Source organism: Aptenodytes forsteri, unplaced genomic scaffold (genome assembly GCF_000699145.1).
Source record: "Aptenodytes forsteri isolate BGI_AS27 unplaced genomic scaffold, ASM69914v1 Scaffold254, whole genome shotgun sequence".
NCBI classification, from domain to species: Eukaryota; Metazoa; Chordata; class Aves; order Sphenisciformes; family Spheniscidae; genus Aptenodytes; species Aptenodytes forsteri.
In genome coordinates, this window is record NW_008794459.1 from 219,372 (window position 1) to 240,292 (window position 20,921).

General features: G+C 48.4%; 1 protein-coding gene across 1 annotated transcript in view; it reads left to right on the forward strand.

Moving 5' to 3' along the window:
- The first annotated feature begins 1,776 nt into the window (after positions 1 to 1,776).
- Positions 1,777 to 20,921, forward strand: part of STIM1 (stromal interaction molecule 1) — a 63,508-nt gene continuing 44,363 nt past the window's right edge. The window contains exons 1-4 of the mRNA XM_009290883.1: positions 1,777 to 2,022; positions 13,767 to 13,881; positions 18,559 to 18,670; positions 20,167 to 20,282. Coding sequence (XP_009289158.1) covers positions 1,777 to 2,022; positions 13,767 to 13,881; positions 18,559 to 18,670; positions 20,167 to 20,282 — 589 coding nt within the window. The remainder of the gene's footprint in view (positions 2,023 to 13,766; positions 13,882 to 18,558; positions 18,671 to 20,166; positions 20,283 to 20,921) is intronic.

Consider the following 20,921-nt stretch of genomic DNA (forward strand, 5'->3'; position numbering starts at 1 on the left):
CCTCCCGTGTCCCAGTTTGTGCCTATGGCCTCTGGTCCTGACACTGGGCACTGCTGGGAAGAGCCTGGCTCCGTCCTCTTGGCACCCTCCCTGCAGGTATCGGTGTACATGGATGAGATCCCCCTGAGCCGTCTCTTCTCCAGGCTGAGCAGTCCCAGCTCTCAGCCTTTCCTCATAGCAGAGATGCTTCAGCCCCTGAATCATTTCAGCGGCCTTTCGCTGGACTCTCTCCAGTATGTCCATGTCTCTCTCGTACTGGGGAGCCCAGCACTGGACACAGCACTCCAGCTGTGGCCTCCCCAGTGCTGAGCAGTGGGTAAGGATCCCCTCCCTCGACCTGCTGGCCTCGCTCCTCCTGATGCAGCCCCGGGGACACCCTTGGCCACCTTCGCTCATGGTCAACTTGGTGCCCACCAGGTCCTTTTCTGCCGAGCTGCTTTCCAGCCGGGTGGCCCCAGCCTGTCCTGGTGCCTGGGCTTGTTCCTCCCCAGGGGCAGGACCAAAGCAGGGCTATTGGCAGGCAGGTCTGGTAGCGTGAGTCCTCAATTTCACAAGCAAATTGACTGAGTGGATTTTTAAATGTGGTAGGTAACACATTCTGTCAGAACCTCTGTTTAAGAGGCTTTTGGACTTCCTCTAGGAATTTTTTTTCCATAGGGATCGTATAGTATGTGCTGAAATAATTAAATAAGTTTTGAAAACTTGTGTGGATTTAATGTTCAGAAGTCTTTCATATTGATAGTGAATCCAAGTACTTGCTAGTTGTGTGGAGATGTAAGAGAGATGTGAATAGTCCAAATGATCATCTTTGGATAGCAAGGTGAATGTGTGCCCAGCTATTCCCGGCAGGTACAGCGCGTATAGCAGCAGCAGGAGAAAATCCGTCTACTTTCAAGATAAGACAAGCTTGTTTATGAGAGAGGATCACCCTGGAGTTGGGTTTGAGCGCATACATAATTTGGACTTTTCTGCTTAAATTCCTAGTTCAGTCTGAACTCCCTTTGATTTTTTTTTTTGAATGTGAGACCTTCCTAATGGGAACTGGGCCAGGAGCTGTTAAACTGGTTTCGCAGCGATCGGAGCAGTCACCCCTGGATAATTCTTAATCGTTATCTGCTTACAGTGAATCTGATACAGCTTCTGTGAAACAAAAGGGTTTTTCTTAATGTGTGTCATGAATAGAGCTCACCTTTGGGGGATGTTTTCAGTGCCTGGCACCTGTGCTTCTGTCTCGGCGCTGCAGCGTTGGTCTGCGGTCATCGTGGCAAGTCATGCCTCGCCACGCGGCAGTGCCATAGAAGGGATGGGTCAGCCACCTTTGGTGCTTACATGGACTCAGGCATGCAGCAAAATTTAAAGTATTAGTACTGAAACGTAGAAAAATATGTGAAAGCAAGCCAGAAAAATCCATTTCATAATCGAGGAGAAGGCTAACTCTTCTTAATTGACGTCTTATATAAACATACAACTCTCAAAACGTCCTAGCTAGATGCTGTGCCAACACTAACAATCTCCAAGTGAGAAATAAAGCTTGTAAAATAGGAGGTAAAATATAGGTGCAGTCCTCCCCTTCCCCTATCACCAGGGCATCGGTGGACACCGTGTGGGCAGGAGAAAGCCCCAGCTGTGAGACCTGCCCTCGGAGCACTGGGAGGCCCAGGGCGGTGGAAATGCTGAAGAAGTTGACCTGGCGAAGAGCAGCCTCGCTTGAGGCCATGACCTACCCTTTGCTGTTAGGGATTTCGTGGGACTCTGGCTGTGAATGACGGCACTGGGATGCTTTCTCTAGTGCTCAGCGAGGGCTTTTCAAACACAAGAAGCTTAGTGAGAAAACACGATGGCGATATTTTTGGTACAGGCTGCCTAACGTTGGTGTTTTCTTCCTCAGCAGAATTCTGCCGCATTGACAAGCCCTTGTGCCACGATGAAGACGAGCAGCTCAGCTTCGAAGCCGTCCGCAACATCCACAAGCAGATGGATGATGATGCCAATGGCAACGTGGACGTAGAGGAGAGCGACGAGGTTAGTGCTTGGCTGCTTTGCCGTCCTTCTCCCACGCAGCACTCTGCTCTTGTAGAGGGCTCTTCTGTTACGGGTGATGCTGTTGTGGTGGGGTGCCTGAAATTCAGGTGTGCAAACTCTTCGGCTGTTGGCTGCCTATCTCTTCATCTGGCAGAGGAAGCAGTGTACCATCTTGAGCCAAGTTTGTGATCCAAACGGTGTATTTCAGTACTGTAATGTTTAGTGTCTATGGCTTTTCCTCTGTTCTGGGGGTTTTTAGCCGCTTAATCTTTTTCTACACACAAGGTATTATCAATTTATTCCAACACTGAAAGACAAGGAGATTGGTTTACATGATTGTTGTTATTATTTCATTCCTTTTTCAATTGTGGGGTTGGGAAATACCTCTGAATTCTGATCAAGGCTCTCTGTCACTGTTGAGCAAATACACTGGCTGCTGTCTCTTCACATTACAGTGTTTACTACATTCTTGCACCAACCCAGCTGAAACAGCTACAGCACCTGTGTGCATACTGCTGAAAAAAGGAACAATTTTTTGTTGTCTTGGCCTTGGAGATTTTAGCTGATAACTTTATTGAAGAGAAATAAAATTGTTGTTTTCTTACATAAGCACCAATAGCAATAAGTGACTACTGGAAAAGGGAAAGCTGTTTATTTATAATGTTGCCTCAGTTGCAGCGGATGCTCGTTTACAAGGCTCTGTTCAAGGAATTTTGTCTTATAAGGAGACTGGAGTCTAAATAAGAAAGTCAAAGTGTTGGAAGCTGAAAGAAAGCAGACTGGTGAAGGGATCTGCTGCCAGTCACAGGCAGTTCTCCAGTCCCAGTTCATGGAATCGTAGAAGGGTTTGGGTTGGAAGGGACCTCTAAAGGTCACCTAGTCTGACCCCACTGCCGTGGGCAGGGACATCTTCAACTAGATCAGGTTGCTCAGAGCCCCCTCCAACCTGACCTGGAATGTTTCCAGGGATGGGGCATCCACCACCTCTCTGGGCAACCTGGGCCAGTGTCTCACCACCCTCAGCCTAAAACATTTCTTCCTTGTATCTAGTCTGAATCTCCTGTCCCCATTTTTCTTATCAGCCCCCTTTAAGTACTGACAGGCTGCAATAAGGTCTCCCCGGAGCCTTCTCTTCTCCAGGCTGAACAACCCCAACTCTCTCAGCCTTTCCTCATAGCAGAGGTGTTCCATCCCCCTGATCATTTTCGTGGCCTCCTCTGGACCTGCTCCAACAGGTCTGCATCTTTTCTGCTGAGGTGCTGAGGACCCCGGAGCTGGACGCAGTGCTGCTGGGGGGGGGGTGGCGCAGTGTCTCACCAGAGTGGAGTAGAGGGGCATTTCTCCCAATCCCTCAATCCACAGCAAAACCACTGCCTGGCTAGGGATGTGCTGCCTGTCCTGGCCTTGCTGCTGGGCTCAGGAGGGCGATGCATGGCTCTAGAGCTCCACAAGTTGCTTGAAGGGTGGAGGCGTAGATCTCGTGCTAAGTCCATGTCCTGCGACTGAGGCTGGGCTGTGCTGGGAGTAAGGGCTGTTGAATGGTCTGAATTCTTGGCCCTGGAAGGAGGCGAGCCAGGAGCTGCTGAGACCGCTGCTGTTGGTGACCCGGTACCCAGCGAGCACCCGGCCGGGAGGTGGATGGTGGGGCTGGCAGCCGCGTGTGCTGTGCTGCGGGGCTCTGCTGAATGCGCCCTCCGCACCTCAGGCCTTTGCCTGATGATGATGATGTCGGTTACGTGTTGAAAGACGGCTTGTGGGAGAACCTGATGTAATCTTTGTGTGGGGTTGGGAGTTTACGAAATTGTGACCTGCTGCTTCTGGACCGAAAGGCATCTCTTCCTCCGCGCCCCCCGCCCGCCATTCTGATGCGGATGACAAACTGAAGGCATATGACAGCCTGCACAGCCCTGTCCTGAGAACCTGCACAGCAACCAGTCCTTCACGAGCCCTTCTCCCAGGTGCTTTATTCCCACTTCTCAGATAAAGAAACCGCAGTCTGGGATGGTTAAATCTCCCACTCAGACGAACGCAGCAGTTCAGTGTATCGGGCAAATCCAGCCACCACAACGGCTCTTCAGTTCCCTGGGAGGCGACAGTCTCCAGGGACGTGGCACAGCAGCCTGGAGCTCAGCACCCTGTTTATGAGGAGCCAGCGGTGTTGGTTGGCTGTTCCCAGGTTGCAGTGCTGTTCCCTCTGCCTAAATCCCACTTCACGGAGTAATTAAAACAAATGAAAAGCTTTCAATTGCATTTCCTAAAATTTGGTGTTTTCCCTGGAGGCAGTTCTCTGCTCAGCATTGCTTTGCAGCTGCAACTCTGCCTCTCCCAATGACTCATGGGGTAGCCTCAGGCAAATTGATTCACTTGGTGCATCCTACTCGCCTGTTATTAAATTGAGGATAAGCCTCATGTTGTTAGGGTTGGGCATTAACTAGCAATTTTTGTCTCTCTCTGAGCAAATCTTGCCCTCTGTCTCGGTGGACTAGTTGAGAGCTTATTGTACAAGCACTAACAGTATTATCTGTTCAAAGCCTTTGTACTGTCAGTTCATTTTACAGTATAGATATTGCCATTGTATGAGTAATAAAATCTATTTTTCTAAAAGGCTTCAGAATCACTGCCTTGCTGCCATTACTAGTCAGTAACTGGATCAGACCGATGCCCGAGCCCCTTGCATCGCTTGTCTTGGTCCCAGAAGCTCTCCTCCGGTTTCTGGTATGTGCATTATCCCTTCCTGCTCATTAGAAGCAGAGCTGCCAGGACGGTGTTGCTGAGCTTGGTGATCAGACCGTTGCGTGTCCCTGCTGGGAGTTCTCGCAGTGTCCCCCCTCTCCCAGGTGCTCCCAGCAGTCTCCTGTTAACTTTCCCCCTGCCCGTACCAGTTGCTACCTCTCACTCTTTGCCATCGGCATGGGTCTGGGTAGCTTGAAGGAGTAGATAAATGTGGAATTTTTCATATAAGGAAGGTTTGTGTTTTTTGTAAAAATCTGTTTTGGCTAATTGGGACAGCCATTATTAATTGAATTCCTTCCTATAATTTACCCATGCTTTAAAAAGTTGCTGTAAGGATATGACAAATAGGATAATCCTCAGGAAAACCCATCCTTCTCCCTCCAACCCCAAGTGCAGCCCAGCGCCGGGCTCTGCCATGAGAAACGCGTTCTGGCTGTCGGTGTGTGCCGCGAGGTGGGATTTCGCTGGCGGGAGGAGGAAACCCGGAGGCTGGCAAAGGCAGCTGGGTGTTAAACCGAGCCCGGCGGACGCTGAAACACCGAGGAGCGGTGACCCTGGTGAGTGATCAGCCAGGCACAGCCGGGGTGGCCCGATGGCTCACGGGCACCCCGCGGCTGCCCACCAGCCCAGGGCAGGAGCTCGGCTCTGCCTCCCGCGGGAGCGGAGCTGCTGCCGCTCCTGGGGTCTCGCTGGGAAGTGTGCATCGCAGCGAGGTGGTGCACGCGTGACGTGTAAATGAAAACAAGAACATCCCCGTGTGCATCGCAGCGAGGTGGTGCACGCGTGACGTGTAAATGAAAACAAGAACATCCCCGTGGGAAAACAAGACATCCCCGTGTGCATCGCAGCGAGGTGGTGCACGCGTGACGTGTAAATGAAAACAAGAACATCCCCGTGTGCATCGCAGCGAGGTGGTGCACGCGTGACGTGTAAATGAAAACAAGAACATCCCCGTGGTTGTTGCGATGGCTCTTTTCCTCCTGCTGGCCCGCTGCTTTCTACAAGTGACCTGTGACAACTGTCTTTGGGCTCAAGATGGAAGAAAATGAGCAAAATAAAATATAAACCACAGTTCGCAGCATAACCTAGCCAATATTTTAAATACGCATCTTTTCTGAGAATTGAAGATAGTTTTTCCCTGGTTTCCCTTTTATACTCAATGAGCATGCTATGCGTTTTATGTGCAAATATTGCTCTCTATGGAGAAAACTTGTGTGCACGTGTAGGTCTCTGCGGCTGGCAGTGAATTAGTATTTGTATCTGTTTACCTATTGACAGAATAAAGTACCGCAGTGACCCCAAGTTATATCTGGTGGACTTGGCAGTGTTAGGTTTACGGTTGGACTCGATGATCTTAAAGGTCTTTTCCAACCTAAATGATTCTATAAATACAGTTGCAAGCTTTACCTCTGCTAAGCTTGAAACTTTAATAAAAGTTGCATTAAATTAAACTTTCAAAAAAGGCTTTGAAGCCACTGAAAAAGGTATTTCAAGAATTTTCCTTGGTGAGCCAGCTACTGCCTGAGCGCTCGGTTTCTCTGCTTTCAAGGTTATCATCTCTAACCCCCCCATGTGTACCTTGTAATCGTGTTTTAACTCCCTGTCTTTGGTGGTGGGACAGCTGCCAGAAATATTATTTGAAAGAATGCAAGAGGCTCAAATTTAGCCTTTTACGGCTTTTACGTTTAATCTTTGCAAACCCTTCTTCTTTCAGTGTGTGAAGCTCCCACCTCGGGAGTGGACGCAGAGGATGGCATGGCATGCTTGATTTCCTTAAACTTTTTAGAAAATGACGCAGACAATGAGCCAGGAAGGAGTGTGTTACGGCAAGGTGCTGGTGCCTCCCCGCCATCAGGGATGGGGGGAGCACCAGCTGCGCGGGGCACGGCCGGAGAGGCTGCGAGCACCTCCCTGCCTGGGGACCCGATGGGACCCGCCGGCAGCCCTGGAGCGGGGCAAGGGTGGGCTCTGGGGGAGGCTGGGGAGCCTCTCCAGGGTCACAGGGTAGTTCGAGTGGGACGGGACCTCGGGAGATCTCCATTTGGAGGGTGCTGATGTAGGGGTGGAAGCTCTTGCGATGCCGTGACGCAAACAGTTGCTCTGAGTAGTCTCCCTTTAGTGTAGGTTTATATACTTGGGACTTATTTTTTTAATAAGTGGATTTGCGGCAGAACGAAGTGAGCTAACTAACGTCTTAACGTAGTCTCAGAACAGGAGATGTTGGTGACTGGTCAGCCTTGCACAGAGATTGAGCTGAGTTGGATGAGTTGCCTGGAAACCACAGTTCTCTGCTCTTTGCCATTCTCTTCATCTTATATTAATTCCTTTAATTAAAAAGAACCCAAAACCTTCCTCTGTTGAGGATAAGGCCGAGGTGATTTTGAAGCTTGGGTTTAATCACCTGTTCTCCAGAAGCGTTTGCAAGCTTCAGCAGAGACTGGGGGTCTCGCAGACGTCGGTCGTGGAGGCACGTGCTGAAACGCCCATCCACGGCACGTGGTCTCTGTGCCTGGGAGCACCGTGCAGAGGGATGCCTGCGCAGGCGGTGCTCGGCTGCGGGAGAGCAAGCTCTTCGCTCCCATACCAGTGTTTCCCTTGTTGTTTGAGAACTTTGTATTTGCATTTACTATTTTGGCACTATCTCTTTGGGGGTAAGTTATGGTTACGTTTTGTTTGGATTAAAAGACCTGACTGGGCAGAAAGGGAGAGACAGACGGATAACTGTATTTTTAAAATACTCTAATTATAGGTGAAATTTTGTCCAACAACTTTATGCTGCCCTTAAATCATCATTGCATTTTTCCTTTCTGGAAGTGAATTTTCAATGAAGTTTAAGATGACATTGGTGACCTCGATTAAAATGAAAGAAGTGTCCCTCGTGGGGAAATCTTCTAATTAGCGATCTATTTCTGCTCTTCGCTCTCACTCCAAAGGCAGCTCCAGCTGTTTAGGGGCAACTCTGATGTAGGTTCACACTGACGAGTCTCTCGGATGCTGTTAGCCTGGTTTCCTACAGAAACGAGGTTTATGTTATTGCTCGATCAGTCCCTGGCTCCTCTCAACCTCTGATCCCACTGCCTGGGGTCAGGCATGTTAGCAGGAAAGAGGGATTGAAGGCAGAAGTTTTCTGCAACTTTAATGAAAATCGGTAGCTCAGAAAAGATGTTAAAATTGGTGAGCTAACTGAGGGAAGCGATGCACGGTGAGCTCTGCCGTCACTTGGCCGGTTTTGGCCCCTTAGCACATGCCCAGCGGTGAGTTGGTGCACGCGTGCACCTTTTGCACAGGTGGTAGTTGGTGTTCAGGAGGGATGATGGCATTTGGGGAGCAGAGATAAAGGTTTGAGGGGAAATGCAGAGATTATACGAGTAGTTGGAGTTTCCACGGGTTAAAAAACATGAGAAAAAAAACCTCCAGAAAATCACACTTCATGGAACTGCTCGTTTTTGAGCGTGCTTTCAGCCACCAAGACAACAGGTTTGTCTTAACCAAGTAACCCATGCAACTCAAACTCCTCACCCCTTTTAGAGTGGAGAAAAGCGTACTGGTCACGGGATTTGGCAGGTGGAGAATTAAAATGTAGGTCCCTGTGTTTAACGGGGTTATATAATCCCGAAACGGTTCTGTAATTGTTTTTTTTTTCTGGAGGGGGTGCGTACCTCCGCTTCAGAGCGTGCGGGTCTCTGCCGGAGCCTCCAGCACTTGCTGGAAACCTGGGGCCAGAGCGGCCGTGAGCAGAGGGCACTAAGAAAAAGTATTTTCATCTTAAAACGGAGGTAATTTTCTGCCACAGGCTGCTGTGGAGGTCAGAACTGTGGGTGGCTTCGGGAGGGATTGGATGTATTCCCTCCCCAAAATATTGCAATTCCCCTCGGTGTCTATGCAGGGACCTGCTCCTCGCCGCCCCGCTGCCCTCGCAGAGGTGCTCTGCCACGGGTGGGCATTTCTGAAGGGTGTGTAGCATCTGGCTTTTGTGTGCCTCGGATTCTGCTCCTTCTTGTTATATACAGAAACCTGTTAAATTATAAAAGAAAACTTGACATCAAGCAGCGTTCACAGGCTGAGTCTTCCCGCAGCCATTTCAGCTCACGTTGGCTGTTGCTTGTAGTGGTGGTTCTGTTCCCGTTGCTTTTGGATGGTGTGATCATGGTTTGTCTTTCTCTGAACTTAGTGGTGAGTCTCTCGGTTGACTACATTTTCCTTCCGTTCTTGTTGCAGATTCACAGACGGGCCGAGGCTGGAGGTGGTCTGGGGGGGACCTCTGGAGATGGTCTGGTCCAACCCCTGCCCAGGCAGGGCCACCCAGAGCCGGCTGCCCAGGACTGTCGAGTTTTGGGTGTCTCCAGGGGTGGGATCAGCAGGGTCTTGTAACACTTCGAAGTGCTGCTTTTTAATGCTTTGCAATTAGGACAATATTTCTGTGCAGTGGTTCCTGTGCCTGGTGTTTTGGACATCTGGGAGTCCCGTAGCTACTTTATATACATGTGTGTTAGCATACACATAATGTGCACGTGTATGCATGTGAAAACTCTGGGGAGTCCCTCCACTGGGGAAAAAAAGAGAGCCAGAGAGGTATACAACTTGAAAATTGTGCAGTAGATGTGCAAATGCGGGCTCTGAAAGCGCCCTGAGCGCCGCCGGCGTCGGGGACACGGGTGCGTTACAGTCTGTGCAACAGGAATTCCCACTGATTTGTGCTGGTTGGCAGCACGTGGTGGTTGGAGGAAGCGTGTTTAGCAGTAGTACGTGTCTGATGGTACCAGATACAGAGCTAGCAGGTCAGCAGTCAGCTGAAAACATCTCTGTTTTCTAGCTTGGGTCAGAGGAGCAGAGCTGAGATGCCCACACAGCACCAGCAACCCGGCAGAAGCCTTCACCTCCGAAGACTGTGCTAGGCAGAGTTTGGCTGATTTGCTGTATTTGCACTATTCTTCTCTTTTGCCTTTTCCCTAGAAGATAGTGAGGGAAAATCTGCTTTTAAGGTTTCCCGGGGCTTTGGTGCAGGCAGCCCAGCTCCTCCAGCCTCTCGTGCTGCGCCGTGCACTGACAGCTCGTCAGAGGAGGCGAGGGCCCCATCTTGCATCCTCCTCGCCGCTTGTTTATAGAGATGTTCTCACCGCAGCTAGCACTGTCCCCTCCGGAGAGTCCTTGGGGGTTTGTTTTGGTGACGGTGTGCTGAAGGAAAGCTGCAAGAGATCACTTTTCCTTTCTGTGCTCCCCGAGCTAAATATACAGAGCAGCAGCTGATCCCTGCGGTCCCGGTGGGAGTTGGCAGCTGCGCGGTGCGCAGTGCCAGGTGACATTGCCGCGTTCCCTCTCGGTCATGAGTTAAAACGCTCCGGGAGGCCGACGATTTCGCCTCTCCCTGCCGCGGGTTGGCACGGATGCCTGCCGACGTCTCGCTGCTGCCTGCGGCGGGGCGCAGTGGGCAGGAGACCCGAACGGCAGCGGGGCCGCCCTGCTGAAGCTGCCCGAGTTTTCCCATTTTCTGTTTGTCTGCAAGACGGGAAGAGCAGCTGAAGCTTTCAGTGGGCTAGAAAGCCAGAGAGCAGAGGGGCACCAGGCTCAAGCCGTGGGTACCTGGCGGTGGCCTCGGTAGCATCTGCAATGGATTTGTGAAGAGCCTGGAAAGCAAGAACTTTCACAGATATTTTTCGTGCCCTGTCTGATATTAAAATACCGTCTCCTTATCTAGAGGTGACTTTTTTTTTTTGTAATTCTGTTGCACACTTAAAAGACCTGTAATAAAGAAGGCTGCATGGTAATCATGCACTGGATGATGCATGCAGGGATGTAAATGTGAAATTATCTTTAATTCTGTTGCATATGTTAGGTACTGGAATGTGAATGATCCTCTTTCTTCTGTTTGATTTCCACGTACTTCGCTGCCTCCCATCTCGTGAATCCCTCCTGCATACAGGGTCGTCTCAAATCTTGTTAGTCTTTCTCACACTCTCCCTTAATTTTTTTTTTTTCTGATACAATTTTCTTCAGTTTTCTTTGGTGTCTTCTGTTTCTGGCCCGTCTTCTCCTGAGGTGGGAGGGAGGTGGGAACACACCAGAGCACATTATTATGACAGATGTGTTCCCTGAATGAGTTGTGATATATCTGCCGACCATACTGACAATATATATATTTTTCGTTAGTGGCTCAGCCTACAGTGAAAATGCCTCGCCTCCTGTAGATGGCATTTGTTTCAGCTTTGATTTGAAGATGCAGGTCAAATCTAATAATAATTTTTTGGATTCTTACTCCATTGACATAAAGTTGATTCCATTGTGCCGTTTAGTTAAATTTTTGGTGACATTATAATTCCAAGCAAAGCCTGGAGTCCCAAAAGCCCAGGCTATATTAATTTATTATACTTTGTCTATCTGTCTTAAAATTAATTAAACATAAATACTTACTGAATATTTCCTGGCTTGTCTTACCAGGAACAGAAATATTCAGATGTACTGCAGAGAATGTACCTGCCCAGTTTGATCTGTCAGTTTTGTGCAGCAATGAAAAATACTTAGCTAATGATTTTATTATAGAAATATAAATATATAGATGCATAGAAAATAAAATCACATATATATTCTTTTATATATGTCTTCTAATATATAATTATATATATAGCTCTCTATAGTTACATATATTGTTATTCTCAGTCCCCTGAAGTTCATTTGCTCGGATACCTTCTGGATTGCCAGAAGAGCGTAGCGTGGGCAGGGCGGTTCTTCTCTTTTGTGGCTGCACTTTCAGTTGATTCTAGACGTCACAGAAGACAAGCTTCCACCAGTGAGCGTGGTGTGTGATTTATATAAAGTAATCCCTGGTAGAATTTGCGTTGACACAGAAACTCCTACAAAATAAGGGAGACTGTTATTTGGCAGCGTTGGGGTGATTTTGGTGACCTACGTTTTGATGCAAACAAATACAAGGTCTTATAGAACCAAAAAAGTGCTTTTCAGCTGGCAAACGTCCCACTGCTTCCTGGATGGTCTGGAAGTTGAGGATTTGCTGAAACCCAGAAAACATGATTTTAAGCTTTGCCTCCTCTTTGAGCGAGGAGTAGCTTGTGTTGTTTATCTGATCACGCAGTGTCGGCTTTGTAATGAAAAAGGGTAAATGATAACACCTACCTGAAAGCATATATTTACAAAGATGGAACAAAGTTACAAAGAGCTAAAATAATAATAATAATAATAATAATAATAATAATAATAATAATAATAATAAAGTGATACTTATACATAACAGTTTATATCCTCCCTTATTTTCTGAGAATCTGGAGTAGCTTTTGTATTTCATCTCTAGTTATTACTGGGTGATTCCAGGACTCCAGGTTAAGATTCCTGTGCTGAAGGCGGTCGCTGTTCTGTCTCCCCAGCCCTGCTCCCCTCCCTCCCTGAAGACCCCTCTGCAAATACCAAGACCTTGCTGCTTTGCTGTCGGCTGGCTCGATTCCTCCTTAGAAAAAGCTTTTTTCCGTGTTTCCTGTGGCTGCTCTCTTGTGCCCCATCTCTCCCCAGAGCGCTGGGATAGCAAGGACCCCGTCGTTTGGCTTTTCTTCTCTGTCTTTCCATCATTATTGGGTTAATGCTTCTGTTGCACATCTTATTTGCTCTGCCCTGCCTGCAGGCATCATCCGTCACAGTCTTGTGGTAAACTTTTGGGCATTTACTGTTTCTCATAAGAGGATGTATCCTCTTATTTCTAGGTTTACAGCTTGTGCTATTCCATAACTATCAGGTGATACCGGAGATGGGGAGATTCCTAATGGAGTGCTCGATTTCAGAAATACTCCCTCGTTCCTTCGATTGATGCTCTTGGGGTTAGGGGGCCTCTCCAAGGGGAGGGCACAGGCGGCGTAAGAAGATTTTGATTTCTGTGCCAAGAGAGAGGGAGTAGCAGGAGAGAAGGATTATTGCTGCCACACGTGTGCGTGTGCCTTGTGGAAATGCTGTGACCTCTTCTTACGCTGATGTGTCAGTAAAGGACTTAGAAAGCAATTGATGGGAAAAGAACCAGTGGAATGGTTTGATGTCTGGAAAGATTGCTTTTCTTAATGAGAGGCTGCAGCTCCTAAGCTGAATTCCTTATTGTCAGCACGGCCCGGGGCAGAAATCTGCTGGCAGAGCGCTGCTGGGCGAAAGGGCGGCAGAACAAAATCCTGAAGCTGGAAGTAGAGAAAAGGGCGGTCAGCTAGAAGTAAGGTGCAGGTCTGCAGTACATGGTGTTATGTATTGGAGCAACTCAACCGTTCTCCTGAGACACACACACCCCACACCCCCCAGCACTGTGTCCAGCTCTGGGGTCCCCAGCACAAGACAGACAAGGACCTGCTAGAGAGTGTCCAGAGGAGGCCACGAAAATGATCAGAGGGCTGGAACACCTCTGCTGTGGAGAAGGGCTGAGAGAGTTGGGGTTGTTGAGCCTGGAGAAGAGAAGGCTCCAGGGAGACCTTGTTGCAGCCTGTCAGTACTTAAAGGGGGCTGATAAGAAAAATGTGAACAGACTTTCCAGTAGGGCCTGTAGTGACAGGACAAGGGGTAATGGTTTTAAACTAGAAGAGGGGAGATTCAGACTAGATACAAGGAAGAAATGTTTTAGGCTGAGGGTGGTGAGACACTGGCCCAGGTTGCCCAGAGAGGTGGTGGATGCCCCGTCCCTGGAAACATTCCAGGTCAGGCTGGACGGGGCTCTGAGCAACCTGATCTAGTTGAAGATGTCCCTGCCCACGGCAGTGGGGTCAGACTAGGTGACCTTTAGAGGTCCCTTCCAACCCAAACCATTCTATGATTCTATGAATCATAGGGAGGTGATGTGGTTTTAATCACGAGATGAAAAGACCAGAGATGCTGCATCTCAGACTTACTAGGTCTTTGTCATAGAAATTACTGTGTGACAACCTGTGGATGTAATAATAAGGAAGATGGGTGAAAGATTTTTTTTTTTTTTAAATGCTCCTCATCTCTCTAAAAGATGGATCAAAGAATAATCCCGCTGTTTATTCTTCTCCTAGTTCTTGAGGGAGGACTTGAATTATCATGACCCAACAGTCAAGCACAGCACCTTCCATGGAGAAGACAAGCTCATTAGCGTGGAAGACCTCTGGAAGGCCTGGAAGACATCTGAAGGTAAAAAAGACAAGCAAAACGAAACTGCCCACTCCACCCTCCTTGCCATAAAAGTGATAAACGCTGTGGATTTCGTATAGCCTTGGCAGCAGTGTGTGTACCTCCCAGGAAGAACATGCTGCTTCTGCTTTTGCTGCCTTGTACAAGTACTCTTCCAGCTTCCTTTTTCTGAGGAGGCCTTTCAGGATTTCATTGGTCTTGGTACTTACCAACTGTTAATGCTGGCATCTGAGTATGGCCGTAAAAGTATAAAGTGTTGTTTCATTTCTCTGCCCCTATAAATGTGTGTTAAAATAGGGCAAAATACTGTCCTATTCCAGGTTCTCCTTCAAATATCTAGTTTCAGCTGGTATTTTTATGGGGTAATAGCATTGTAAATATTCAATAGAGCTGCGTGGCAGTTTTCCTACAGATCGTGGTTTCCTTAGAAGAAATTTGCTGAACCTGAAAAGCTCCTTAATCTAGTGAAAAGAAGGTAGAATGAAGTCCTAAAACTGGAAGTGTACGTAAATACATTCGATGCAGAAATAAGCTGCAAGCTGTTAAGAAACGGTATTATTCATCACAGCAAGTTAACCCAGGGAGGTGGTGGAAGTTCAGTCACTGGTGGGAAACTTCCTGAAACTTCTGAATCTTGGAAGAAACTTTAAAGTTTGCTAGTGCTTCCCTGGCTGCTGCGTGCAGGGTGCCTCACGCCCTGGGATTTTACAGCGCTGGCTGTTCCAGGCGTCGGAAGGGTGTCCGAGGTGGTCAGGAAAAGGCATGATTTCACTTCTGCTTTTTCCCCGATCAGAATTTTGGAATTTCTTTTTTTTTTTTTTGAGAGAGAGATATCTTAAAACAGGTTTTTCTTTCTTCTTTCTAGTTAAGAAACTTTTTATTCTCAAATTTTGGGCTTCATTACAGAATGGTATTTTATCTTAAGACCAGTAGTACTAATAAGAAAAATCTTCAGTGCCTTGAAAATGAAAATGTGGGGGAGGGTGTAGAAGTAGGAAGATTGCACTTTTGCAAAACATAGGTGTAGTGTTGACTGTACGATGCATTTTGATTTACTTACTGCATTGTGAGTGGCGTGTTGATGCAGGTCACATTGGTATATCGGGTCTTTTTGTGATCCGTGGCACGGACCATTTCTGCCAATGGCTGCCCTTTACTCCTCCTCTTGTGCTTTTCCTTTTCTGTCAGTACGCTAGTCGTAACGTTACTCTCCAGACCTGCAGCATCTTTTTTTCCAATACTTTTAATTGCTGCTCTTCCCTTCACTTAGTCTTTTCTCTTCCCTCTGTCCTCCAAGATCAGGTAATCTTATCAACTCCCATTGCTTGAAAAACTGGATTTTAGTCTTCCGATGACTTCATCAACTGTAAAGATTTCAATTTCTCATTTGTGTCCTGTTCTCTTTGTATTTGATTTTTCTGTCTTAGCCTTTAAATTACTTGGGGGTAGGATGTGCTCAGTGTTTTCAAAGCGCTCTGTAGATACAGCTGTAAGTAATGTTACAGTCCTTCACAATCCCGGGTGGACTAAATGAATACTCAGGTACAGCATTTGAAAGGCGGGTTGAAAACACAGTGGTTCTGTGCATGATCCTGGAGTTGTTTATCTGGGACCAGACTCTCCATCCTGCGGAGATGGGCAGCCACGTGTTGAAAATTCTTGTCCAAACCACTTACGAGTCAGGATGATGCTAACGAGTCGCTCTGTCTCCTGTGTTCAAGGAAAGCCTCGTGTAAGAAGTATTTATTCTATTGTGCGGCTGTTTACAAGTGGCTTTGCCTGAAGTATATTTTAATGTCGGCTGGGAAAGGGTAGAAATCATTAAGGGATGGAGGAGAACATCCCATGATACTTCCCGGGTCCCTTAATTGCTGAGCTGCTTTTGCTCTCTCCCTGCTTCTGACACACACGGGACCGGCCGTGTCTTTGGGTAGAGCTGCTGTGGTGTAATGGTTTTCCTTGTGTTGGATCTAGTTACCGCTCTTGTTTTCCCTTCTCGTCATTCTGTATATCTAGCTGATAAAATAAATTATTAGTTTCTAAAGGATGGTCTCATATGGAGCCTAATCTTGGCATTCAAACTGGAGTCGTAAAACGAGTAGAATCAGGCTTGTAGAAAAGGTCTGCTCCTTCATGTGGGTGTGAAAAGCAGCTTTGAAAGGGCACCGAGGTCTGACGGGGATGGGTGCCTGGGGCAGCTATGCCCGTTTCATCTGTTTTCAAGCCAAGTGTTTTTCCTACCTGCCGTTGCTGTTGTTCCTGGTCACACGTGTAAACTAAAAAGTTGTTTCTGCCCCCTAATTATCCAGAAATATAAAGGTTGTGATGCTCTTACAAGGTGTTGGATTTGATAGATAAAGCCCTCGGTAAGCATGGCTCTACCAAAGCCACTGAAGTAGCAGATCACATCATCGCGGCAAGGATGCAGGGCAGGGGAGCTGCTCATCTTTGCACTTGAGCGTGCTGCCTGACGCTGCCAGCTTGTTTCTCCGTGATTTCTTCTCAAAATAAAGACCTCTGAATATGTAAAGCCAAAAAGAAAGAGTGAAGCTGGGGGCTTCAGAGAAACCCGGGGCCCGGCAGGGGCGGGCTGTGCAGGGGCTGCTGTGCGAGGCCGAGCGGCGGCTGTTGGCGTGGGGGCACGGCTGTTGGCGTGGCATGGCGTGGGGATGCGGAGGACAAGCCCTGCATCGCTGGCGGGGAGGGGGGGAGCCCTGCCAGGCCTGGGGGGAGCTGCGGGTGGCGGGAGGCAGCGGTGCCCACCACGCCTGCGCAGGCAGGCACCCCCCTACCACCACGGGACCTTCCAGGGGCCAGCTCGCCACCGCCCCCCAGCACTTCACACTGGGCTCTTCAGAGCGTGCATTGAGTCCTGCCCCCGTGGGCACCATTCGCCCCCCCCAGCTGGTGGGTGCTCGGTGGTCTGTGACGGCCACGTGCGGTGGCCGAGCTGTCTGGCCTCGTGCCCTGCAGCGCTGCTGTCCCGCTGCGCCTGGGTGCTGGCGGTGCCCACCCAGGGAACCGAGCTCCCCCTGCCCGCTTCAGCTTTAACATCTTGCTTGTGGCCACAGAAATCGGTCTCCCACAGTTTGTGGGCCAGCGACCATTAACTGTAGGGATTTTCCTTAAGCCAGGGCAGTTTGCTGGCTTTGCGTTTGCTAACCTGCATCTGTGAGTCATCGTGCAAGCCTAGGTGGAGATGACACCTTCTCTTCAAGTCTTGCTCTCCTTTGCTCAGCGCTTGGCTCTCGTCCTGTCCACTCTGTCATCTTCCCGTCGAAGGCTTTTAGCTCGCTGGAGCGAGCTGGAAGATGTTTCTCATATTTGTGGGACAACTCATTGTTGACATTTAAGAAGTGCCACGCAGCTCTGAGCGATGCAGCGATGCAGCCCTCAGAGCCAGCAGTAAATGGGCCTTTTCTCCACTTGGCTGTTGGAAAGGGCATCTGGGAGAGATCGATGGATGTTGGGCCAGAAGCGTGCGAGGTGGTGACCGTCAGCAGTGGGTGATGTCCAGCACAGCGCTCTGGGTTGCTGGAGGCTGGGTAAATGCCACGAGAGCTCAGCCCATGCGAAGCAAAGGCAGAAGTCAATAAATTAAAGCACAGCAAACTCCCATTTCTCCTATGAAAAAAAATCTGTTGTATGATTTTCTTTGTTTTCACACCATTGCTATAAGTACGACAAAACTAAGTGGCAAAGGCAGAAGCTTCATTTCCAAAGGTTTCCTTATCTGTGGCTTTGGAGCTGTGTGTCAGCTCCAAAAATAATCCACAAATCCACAGGTGAGGCAGTTAAGGAGAAAAGTTCACCTGGTTGACTTGGGCTGTTGCACCCACTTCTCCTCCTCCTGCAAAGCACTTTCTCAGGCTGTTTACAACCATTTTCTTACAGCATTTCTCCACTGCGCTTTTTTTTAATTGATACTCATGTGGTCCACAGGTCTGGAGGAGGGGGGGAGGCTTTCAGAGCCTGTTGCCAGATACATTAGCTGAATTCAGTTTTTCAGGGGTTTGGGCATGTAGTGAGGATGAACATACTTTGTTGGGAGTTTGGAGACAGCAACATCGCTTAGATGACAGAAAATGAAGTGATTTCACTTATCTGCCAGCACTTTGGGTGTTGCCTTTCCGAGGATCTCAGCCTCAGGCCCTTCTGGTGACATTGCAAAAGGCTGCCAGTGAAGCATCACCTGCGCCAGCACTGTCTGAGGCTGCTCCTTTATCTGATGACCTCATTACGTGTTTTTCTTTCACGAACTGGAAGCACAGTGTAACATCAACCACCATGAAATGTTTGCTGTCAGAGGCTGCTGTTGGGAAAGCACCAGTCCTTACGCACAGTGTGGTGGTGTCTGTTAAGGCTAAACGTGTAGCAGCCCATCGTGTATAGAACAGACTAGCAAAAATAAGCAAACAGGTAGAGGCTGAGGACCTGCAGGATTGCCTGGCGTATCCCAGAGGGATTATTTCTTGTCTAATAGTCCACAGGATTTAATGTCCCCGCCCCAGCGCACTGCATACTTAATAGGAATGTGTTTAAACTCCGCAGATATTTTTCCTTTGCTGAAGGTGATAGGATGAGGTATGCCTGGTGAACTTAAGCTGTCGTTGCATTTGATTTTAGTTGCTTAGTAAAAATATTAAGCTGCTCGCTTGTTTTCTACCTCTCCTACAGTGTATAATTGGACAGTTGACGAGGTGGTTCAGTGGCTCATTACCTACGTAGAGCTGCCACAGTACGAAGAGACCTTCAGAAAGTTGCAGCTGAGTGGACATGCCATGCCCAGGTCAGTGCTTGCTGCATTGCCTTGTGTTCCTCCGGGATGTGTGCCAGGGAGAAAAACAGATCTGAGGCGGCTCATAACATCGTGTGCAATTCCTCGGCATGTACAGAGCCAAGTCTAATTCCTGTTCCGCTTCGGTTATGTTTAGAGGCTTCGGCTTTGCTGTAGTCCTCTCTGCAGGGAGTGATTTAGCCGTAAGTGAGCGTGTATCTGCTGTGGGTGAAAGGAGAGGCTGCAGTCCGAATTGTGTGGTTGTGAATACTGTCCTTGCTGGTTTGTATGCTAGACTTCACCTGCTTACGCCTGGAGCTGCATATTTAGAGCTAAAACCCTGACCTGGAACAAAGCAGACCTAGGCTACGTCCTGGCTCTGCCACAGCCTTCCTTCATAACCCCAGCCCGGTCGTGGAGCTTCTCTGTCATTGTTCATCGTCCTCAGCAAAATGCCATCTCTGCTTTCCGGGTTGCATCTAAGTAGCGTTTAAGTTCCCAGTTCAAGGGCGACTGGTGATGTATCTCTGCACCAGCCAGCACTGGCATGTGCTGATGTTAATTCACGCCCCTTGATCCTCCAGCAAAGGAGACTTCGGAGTTCCTCAAGAGAAACACTGGCTATGAGTTGGCCTAAACTCGTAACAGGTTTGAAAAAACTCAGTGCAGCTTTTTGGGTAAAGGTTATTGTCACTGAAAAGGGGCCTGTAAACTGACTGGGAAGGAGGGATTAACTGGGAATAAAGTAAGGTTTTCGAGGCAGTGCATGGTGTGCCCACATTTCTTCCAAGTGGGAAGTACAGTCTTAACGGTCTATGAAATAAGATGTCAAAGGCTAGCAATATAGGTTTGATTTAAAAAAAAAAAAAAAATAGTGATTGGTAGGACACCAAAAGATCAGTTTTGATAGAAAATCAGTAACTTAGGTTGTCAGGATTAATGAAATAGGCGTGGCCTTGGCTTTTCCTTCTCTCTCTCCGAGTAAAGCCAAAGACACTGCTGCTTAACTCTTTCACAGAGGTATCTTATATCAGAGATGACAATATTTGAGGGATTTATTTTGTCCTGATAGCCCAAGCAGGGAGCTTTCAGGTCCTGCTCATTGCATTTCTCCTCCTGTAGTCTCCACGTTACTAATTTTTGGTCAGTTATTAATCTGATTTAAAAAAAAAAAAAATAGTGATTGGTAGGACACCAAAAGATCAGTTTTGATAGAAAATCAGTAACTTAGGTTGTCAGGATTAATGAAATAGGCGTGGCCTTGGCTTTTCCTTCTCTCTCTCCGAGTAAAGCCAAAGACACTGCTGCTTAACTCTTTCACAGAGGTATCTTATATCAGAGATGACAATATTTGAGGGATTTATTTTGTCCTGATAGCCCAAGCAGGGAGCTTTCAGGTCCTGCTCATTGCATTTCTCCTCCTGTAGTCTCCACGTTACTAATTTTTGGTCAGTTATTAATCCAGATGGATATGACCATGCCTACTTCTTTTTTTTTTTATTTTACAGGCTAGCAGTGAACAACGCTACCATGATGGGAAGTGTTCTGAAAATGACAGATCGAAGCCACAGGCAGAAGCTGCAGCTGAAAGCTCTGGACACGGTGCTGTTTGGGCCTCCTCTCTGTAAGTACCAAAATTCAAAGTCCTTCGGCTGTTCATCAAGACGATCTGTGTCTGCTCAGTATCGAACAGCAAAGATAGATCTGTGTGAACCAAACTTTGTCCTACGCAGCCTCACCTAGGTAGATTGTCCCTGGTATAATTCCCCTGAAACAGGAACAGGTTGCCTCTGGATTTATCGGGGCAGCTCTGTAGCCCGGAGGCATCCTGCCTGCCGGGCTTGCGTTTCCATCTCTGACAGGCGGCTCGCAGGGGTGCGGACCCACTGTCCTGCTGGGATCTCCCGTGTCCGTAGGGTAAAACCTTCCCGTCCTTCCTGTTCGTTGTGGTGCTGACCGTGTGGTGAGGTTTGCAGCTGCCCCGAAGGGGATCCGTTGGGAGGGCAGCCACCCTGCCTGCTCGGAGGGAAGCTGCTGCTGGGGAGACCTGGGGCTCCCGTCGGTGACTCGGGCTGCAGATTACCTGCCTCTGGACGGAAATAGCAACGAGGGAAATAGCAACGCGGGCTGGATGGGAAGGCATTTAGGATGGATGGATGAGAACAAGGGACTGAGTTCCTGTTTAGGATGGATGAGAACAAGGGACTGAGTTCCTTTGATGCCGATAATAGGCGTCTGTTAGCGAGATCTCGAAGCCCTCTGA